A 7,985-nucleotide genomic window follows, 5' to 3' on the forward strand; every position below is an offset into this window, starting at 1 on the left:
AAAGTAGGCCATAAATGTTTGAGTAATTTACATTTGGTTTGAGGTCTCTCTGACAATCAATTAGAAAGGGTATTGCGATAACAATAAAATGACATATTTCACAAGATTTAAGTAATTTTTATAAAGTTTTTTGGTGGAAATCCAAGGTTGTAAAAGTAGGCCAGACATTTGTAGAATAATTTACACTTGGTTCAAGGTGTCACTGACAAGCCTATGGAAAAGTTAATGCGATAAGAATAATTATATATTTTACTAGGTTTAAGGTTTCTTATCTAAAAGGTTTCATTTAGTTTCCTTAATAGGATATTGATTTATGCGTCATATCTTTTTCTTAATCCACTTAGAACTCATATTTTGATCAGCAAAGGCTACAATACCTTTATCACAACACATGTAGGCCTGCTAAAGCTTTGAATACAGAAAATGATCACCATTACAAGAATAACAGCACATTAATAGCTGCAGTAAATGAAAGGCTTGGCTGTGTCTTAGTTTCTGTTGTCCTATTTTGTAATGCTAATCTATAGTCCTTCATTAAAACCTGTTGATTGGGGAAGACTTGCTGATTTCTGATTAAGTGGATCAAGATGTCTGTTAACTTCCACCCGAAGAGCTTCTGTCAACAGTCCGGGTAGGAGGGGCGACTCGTTCCTCTCACAACCCGTCTCCAACCCCTTATCGATGTTGTGTATTGTCAATGCCAACTGTTCTCGCAAAATCAAAGCTTGCCGGTCCGTAGAATGTGTGAACATGGGATCAGCATCACTCAGGGGTGTCATATACCCCAAAAATCTGAGGGGACTATGTGTGAATGGCTGGGGGTTGGTCTACCGGGAGGAACATTTCCTTCTGTACATAAATGTGAGAATGTTGCATTTTTCAAACACCTGAAACAGCATTTTCCTGCTATCTAAAGCCAAAATACTTATGCTTTGTAAAAAAAACATTTGGATTTTTCTGCATATCTAAGCATACATCTTAAACTGTCTGTAAAAGAAGAAATGAAATATGCTGCTCTGCATCTCTGCTAAAATCTGGGTTAAAGATGAAAAGGAATTCAGTAGATTTAGTTATTGCTTGCTTTTCTCAAATAGTTAGACAAGCTAGCTACTAACTAGATTGATAGCCTGAAATGGCTTCTTGGTAGCTAGTTATGAGGTTGTTGAGAGTAGGAACCTATCTGGGCTAGCTAAAGCCAACGGCATAAAATTGCTAAGTGACTAGTAGTATTACAGAGGAATTAAAAAAAAAAAATGTATTGACAAATCTGAGGGGGAACGTGCCCCTGTGCCCCCTATGGGCATGACACCCCCGGCGTCACCCCTTACAAATGGCACTATCTAATGAAGTAAAAAAATAACGCAAGGTTTTATATTTAGGTTAGGCATACCCAGAGCAATAATACAGGCATTTTGTATTGGGGCAATGGGCGCCAAATGTGTCTCTAACTTTGTAGGGCTACTTTTATATGTCCTATGTGAGTGTTACAATTAAATAGGCAACCAATTCATATTTCAAGTTTTGCACAAATTTCATTTTTGCTGCTCTATTCCCAACTCCAATGTGGTGAATAAAAAAATGGTTGGCTTGACAATGACAGCTGAACAACTGAAATCTAAGACATGAATTTGTCTGAATCTTTCATCTCTTTTGTTGAATATGTTGGTTTCGTGTTGTCCGTCTACTACATCTATTAAAATGAGGACCCAGCAGGCCTGCCCTGCCAAAAAGAGACCGCTAATAACATGATGATTAACACACACAGCACAGGGAGCACATCTGTTTAGCTGTCTGACTACTGTTGATCTGGCATCACGTTTTGTGTGTGTGTATGTGTCTGTCCTCTGCCTGTCAGCTGTTGATCTGTCATTCAGCAATTCCTGTGTGTTGTCTGCGTGTATGCTGTCTGCGGGCACACTGTCTGTCATCCCAAGACCACCTGCCACACTCCAGTCCCAATACACACTCCAGACTGGGACTCTATGGAGGAACCAGTTGCCTCAGCCACTATAGTGTTTGTGTGTGTATATGACAGAAAAAGACCCAGCCAGCTCCTGCATTAGAGACACATAATCAGGTCCATGTGAAGAGCCCTTTACAATCCACATCCCAGAGCAGAGCACACACTGGATTACTCATCTGTCCCCTATGGGAGCTCGGCTCCCAATACACACCAGTCTGTTTGACCTGACACACACCTACACAGGGGGACCACCATAGACTCAGGCAGAGAAGGATAGACATACCTCCACACACTAATGATGTTATACACATACTTGACAAACTTAATTACACTAATATGATAATCTGTCCATGGGGTGCCATTCTAAAGCCACACAGGGGTTGAGGGGCCAGTTGTTAATGAGTGAGAGGAAAATATCTGTCTGTCAGTGATGTCCATCTATGCCTTTTGATCAAGCAAGACTAGTGCTCCAATTAGAACAATATTAGATCATGAAAACTAGATCATTATCCCAGACCGAGTTCAATTTGATAAATAATGCCAAAAGTTTAGGCTCAAACTGTTTCGATTTTTAATTAAACAATTCAAGAATTGACATAGCCTACTGGAAGCCTATCAACGATGTTTTGACTGAATGACAAGCAGGGTGAAACCGCTTAGATGTCCATTAGAGAGAGATTATCACATCATTAATTGCCGGTAAAAAAAAACCACTCTATCTACTAATCTATTGGTGTCTAATCCACCCATGTTTCAGATGAAAATGGGGTCATTAAAAACGAAATGTGTGTTTTTCTTTCACGTGCGAGTCCCAGCTTTACTGGTCGATGTGGTGTTGATGGGTGTGATCGATGAGTGGGTGGACGTGGGGGTTGGGATCAGGCAGAGGCTATTAGTCCTAAAATAGGGCGTTACTTTGAAGCTCTCCCACGCGTCCACTGTTTTTGATGTTGGTCCCCACCCCCCCCTTTGTACACGTCCGTCGGGATGTCACAGCGGGGCTACTATATATAAAGGTGGTCAGTCTTTGTCCTCCTCCATCTGCAACAGGGTTTAACTCTCAACTCTTTCAGAAATGGCATATTTCCCAATTTGGCTGCTGTGCGCCAGTGCGATACTGTCTCTAACGCACAGCTTCAACCAGGAGAACCTGAAAGAGGCTATGCTTCAGAGGCTTGGACTGAAGGAACTCCCAAGGATCAATAAAAGGGACTTGGAAAACCTGGTCGTTCCTAGCCACATCAGAAACAAGTACCTGACCCTGCTGAAGCTGCACCACGAGAGGAGACGCCGCTCTCTGCCCAGCCTAGCAGGAATCCTCAGGGGGTATTCCGGGAACGCAGGTAAACAGCAATGGCAACTATGACAGTTTCTAAGACTGAGAATATGACAGTTTTAAAGACTGACTGATTTTTATTTTCCATCATTATATTTGATTTACTATTAGTTATACTATTGTTAACACCAATGCGTATTTCTCAGTTTGGTTCTGTTTGGATTCCAAATTACGCACGGCTGTCCAATTGTCTACATGCGGTGTCCTGTTATATTCTACATAACAGATATATCGGGGGAGATTCTTTACTCTGACGCCACCAGAGAGCGGTTGGTTTTCGACATGGAGGCCAGGGTCCCAGCCAACAGCGAGGTGACCATGGCGGAGCTCAGACTCTACCAGAACGCCCCTCATAAACTGCACCTGGCCGGGAGAAAGAGTCAAAAGCAGGGCAACAACGCACGGGTCAGCGTCTACTGGGTGGAGGTTCTAGAGAACGGCGCCAACCGCTTCTCACTGGTAGACTCAAGGTCAGCACCGTTACCGCACATCATTCAACAGCCTACTTTTAATTAGCCTAATAGTAATTAATTAGCATGCTAGTTAATTAAAGTGCTATTGTGATTCATTTGTACGGGTGTCCTCTTTCAATAGGTTGGTGCCAATCTACGAGACCGGGTGGAAAAGTTTCGATGTGACGCAGGCCGTACACTACTGGTCGAAGGGACGTCGAGAGGTGCTGCTGCGCCTGGAGCTGCGGGTCGAGGGGGAGAGACCGGGAAGCTACGCAGCCGGGATGGCCAAGAGTATGCGCTTTACCGCGCAGGACCCCTCTGACCAGAGCGCGGGAAAGCCTGAGCTTCTTTTTTACACCTTGAACCTGGAGGAATATGGGTAAGTGACATTTAATAGCTAGGCCAATGGCAATGTTTAGAACCTTGGTTGGATAGTGGACACATTTTAAGCATATAGGCTACACACATATGGACCTGGCTGCTATGTCACAGTATGACATTAGCTTATACATGATTTTGAGAATCCTCTATAGGTGTGTCAAACGTGTAATAACCTGACCGTTTATCTTCGTCCAGTTCCCGTGGTGACTGCCAGTCCAGCAAGCCGAACGGCATATGCTGCAGAGAAGACCACTTCATCAACTTCCGGGAGCTAACTTGGACTCAATACTGGGTCATCGAACCTGCGGGCTACCAGTCCTTCCGATGCGCAGGAGGATGCAAGCAGCCAAAGCGTCATTATGGCTACGGAGAACGGCGGTGCGCGGCTACGGAGAACGCGCCGCTACCTATAATGTACCTGGTGAAAGAAGGAGACTACACTGAGATTGAAGTGGCCGAGTTTCCCAACATGATAGTGGAGAAGTGCAGATGTACAATGGACAATGTATCTGTTTGAGAATGAAGAAGGAGCGCAATCCAGAGAGACAGAGATGCGAGTGCGACTCGTGATGCACAGAACTTTTTTTCTTCAAATTTAAATTACTATAGGCTAAAAAGGAGATATCTTGTTGGTGTGAATATTTGAGACAACGGTTATATTAGCCGATCACTTGTTTGTTGAGCACTTTAAATGTAAATACGTAGCCTAATTTATGTTGCCCATGAATGCATTTATACTCTTCATATGACAAGATTAAAAATATGAATTAATTGCACATTTCCAAAGTATATTAACGACCGTATTTTTCTTCCACAAATCCTTAATTGACACAGTGTCACTTCATTGTTGTCTAAGGGTTTGTCTTTTGAGGGAAAGCGGGGGAGTGTGAATAAACGAAAACACAGTCAAACTGAGATCATTTACAAATTTTATCATTAGAGCCTCACCACTAACCCAGTCCTTTGTTATGGTAACACATCCTCATCACGGGGCTTCCGATCAGTGATTGTTTTGTGGATTTATTTACTTAGTTTCAGTCTCAGAATCTACAGCACTGCATCCATTGGCGACCAGTGTGGCCAAGCTAAACGTCACCAATTACGCACGAATGACACGCGGACAGGTTGATTCTTATGCAAATGCACGGAAGGAGTTTTGAACTATGTCAAATTAGTTTTTATTTAAAAATGTTTTATTTAAAAATGGCATGATTGATTTGAAAGACATCCAGTCCACTCTACCATTTATGACCAAGACCACGAGACAAAACCAATGTCAGATCGCGGTCCTCATCTCGTCCCCCATTAGAGCCCCAGTCAATGTAAAGTGTGAGGTATTTTGCTCTAATCTTAATCTATTCTCCGTGGTGTTCCGCGTTTGCCTGGCTACCCAAGCTCCTTGCTACGGACACACGCTACACCAAGCCCACGGACATTAGTTTCTTCTCAGCAATGAAGATAGCTGGGGAAAAAATCTGTTTCAGTCATCACGCAAATTCAGCATAACTGGGTGAAATCATACATTCGGCTCAGGAAGGTTGGTGTTGCCTTGTTTTGCACACACTGTACAAGATAATAAAATGCAGTACTACAGGAAATTTCTTTAACGTAGCTCTTTATTCGCTAGCTATAACTGGCATGTTCACGTATCGCCAACCAGGATCCAACCGACCATGACCTAACCGTTTGGGTGGTCTTAACCAATCATAGCGCAGTATGAAATGGCGGTAAAATGCATCCAATTACAATTCAGTATGTTTACACATGAATATTACATCCCCCTTTTAAAAAAAAAGAAAATGTTTACATATTCTAAGGGTTTCTTTTGGATACATGCTCTGTAGTTTGAACTCAAGGTAGGTACCCATTTATATTGCATACTACACCAACTGAATCAACATAGACTCTGAAACAATAATCCAACATACTGTTACTTTTCAAACAAGGGATTCTCAGCAACTCAGCTTTCACTAGAAATAACATCTTAACATTTCAAACAGATACAAATAGCAAAGCATTTCAAGTGAACTTTCAATAACAAGTTTACAGTCAAACTCTTTTAGGGCAGCGATCCGCCTACACCCTTTAACATTTCACAGGTCTAGGACAGCTCTGGGCTTGACCTCTCTTCCTGACCTTGTGCGATATGATGCTGAGCATGCTTCTGTGTCAGTCAACAGTTCTTGTGGTGTTGCAGGTAAGTATGGTGCATGTTGTTATGTTGTGCTGTGTGTGTGTGTTTAGTCCATCACGTTCTCTTTCAGGGGAACAGTTCATCTCATCATCGTGTTGTTCTTTTGTGTTCAGTAGGTGACGACGATTGCGGCGGTACACCGCTCCTTCTGCGGCGCGGACGTGATATGAACGTTCAGTGTCAGCTGGCTGGATGACGACTGCTGGCTTCCAGAGGCCATGCTCCTGGATTCTAACTGACTCTCCGTCGATCAGTGGTGGCAGTGGTCTAGCTGACCTGTCGTAGTATCGCTTTTGTTGTCGTTGTCTCTGTGCACGTTTTTAATGCATTTCCTTGTAGCTGACGACCTCAGGTTGCAGCTGCTGGTTGGTGCTGGGAAGGATTGAGCGAAGTCTGCGGCTCATCAACAGCTGGGCTGGTGATTTGAAGTAGTCAACTGGAGTGTTGCGGTATTCAAGGAGACTGATGTAGGGGTCCTCTTGTCTGCTTTTGCTTTATCCATGAGGGATGTATCAATCTGCACAGATTTTTCAGCAAGGCCATTACTTTGAGGGTAATGTGGGCTTGTGGTGACGTGTGTGAACTCCCATGCTTTTGTGAAGGATTCAAACTCATTTGATTTGTAACAGGGCCCATTGTCAGATATTAAAGTCTCTACAATACCATGCCTGGCAAAGGCTGCTTTCAGCTTGTGTATTACAGCTGCAGATGTGGTGCTGTGAAGCTTGTCGAGTTCGAAGTATCTGCTGTAGTAGTCCACTGTTACGATGTAGTCCTCGTTGTTCCAGGTAAACTGATTGGTTGCCACGAAATTCCAGGGTCGGTCTGGGATACAGTGAGGTAACATGGGCTCTTTGGTGTTTGAGGGGCGTCGTTCAAGACATATGCGCATTTACCAACAATGTCCTCTATTTGTTTGCACATTCCGGGCCAAAACAAAATGTCCTGTGCTCTCTGTTTGCACTTTTCCATGCCCATGTGTCCAGCATGGATCTTTGTCAAAATCTCTTCTCTGAGACTGGTAGGAATAATGATTTTCTCTCATTTGAAAATTATTCAGTTGATCTGTGATAGTTCATCACGATGGTTCCAGAATTCTGAGACGCTCTGAGGGCATTTTCTCCTCTCCTCAGGCCATCCATCCTGTATGACTTTCCTCAGCTGTGTGAGTTGCGAGTCCTTTTCTGTTTCTGCTTGGATCTCCTTCAGTTTTGTGTCACTAACTGGTAAGTTGCTGTACACAGTGTACACTTGCATGTCCATGCCTTCACTGAGGCTGCTGTCCTTATAGGTAAGAAACTTCCTGGAGAGTGTGTCTGCGACAGGGATGTCTTTGCCTGGATGGTGAGTGATTGTGAAGTCATATTTTTGTAGTTGAAGGATCATTCTCTGTAGCCTTGGCGGGGCTGCGGCTAGTGGTTTCCTCATAATTGACTCAAGGGGCTTGTGGTCGGATTCCACAATGACTTGTCGTCCATATATGTACTGATGGAAACTTTTACATCCGAACAGAATGGCGTAGAGCTCCATTTTCGATTTGAGCGTAGTTGATTTCACAGTCTGTGAGAGATTTGGAAGCGTAGCCGATGGGCTTTCCTTCTTGCAGTAGCACTGCACCTAGTCCATACTTCGATGCGTCCACTTGGTGTCTGAGCT

General features: G+C 43.4%; 1 protein-coding gene across 1 annotated transcript; it reads left to right on the top strand.

The window, feature by feature from the left end:
- Positions 1-3,035: 3,035 nt before the first annotated feature.
- LOC115138937 (left-right determination factor 2-like) lies at positions 3,036-4,854 on the top strand. The gene is made up of 4 exons (XM_029676119.2): positions 3,036-3,306; positions 3,526-3,769; positions 3,894-4,133; positions 4,331-4,854. Exons 1-4 carry the CDS (start codon positions 3,039-3,041, stop codon positions 4,650-4,652), a joined length of 1,074 nt encoding a protein of 357 aa, XP_029531979.2. The 5' UTR covers positions 3,036-3,038; the 3' UTR covers positions 4,653-4,854.
- The last annotated feature ends 3,131 nt before the right edge of the window (positions 4,855-7,985 follow it).

Source organism: Oncorhynchus nerka, linkage group LG12 (assembly GCF_034236695.1).
Source record: "Oncorhynchus nerka isolate Pitt River linkage group LG12, Oner_Uvic_2.0, whole genome shotgun sequence".
NCBI classification, from domain to species: Eukaryota; Metazoa; Chordata; class Actinopteri; order Salmoniformes; family Salmonidae; genus Oncorhynchus; species Oncorhynchus nerka.

Coding starts and splice junctions, on each gene's coding strand:
- LOC115138937 (XM_029676119.2), top strand. CDS start 3,039: ATGGCATATTTCCCAATTTGGCTGCTGTGCGCCAGTGCGATACTGTCT. Junction 3,307..3,525: donor GGGGTATTCCGGGAACGCAG/GTAAACAGCAAT, acceptor TCTACATAACAG/ATATATCGGGGGAGATTCTT. Junction 3,770..3,893: donor TTCTCACTGGTAGACTCAAG/GTCAGCACCGTT, acceptor CTCTTTCAATAG/GTTGGTGCCAATCTACGAGA.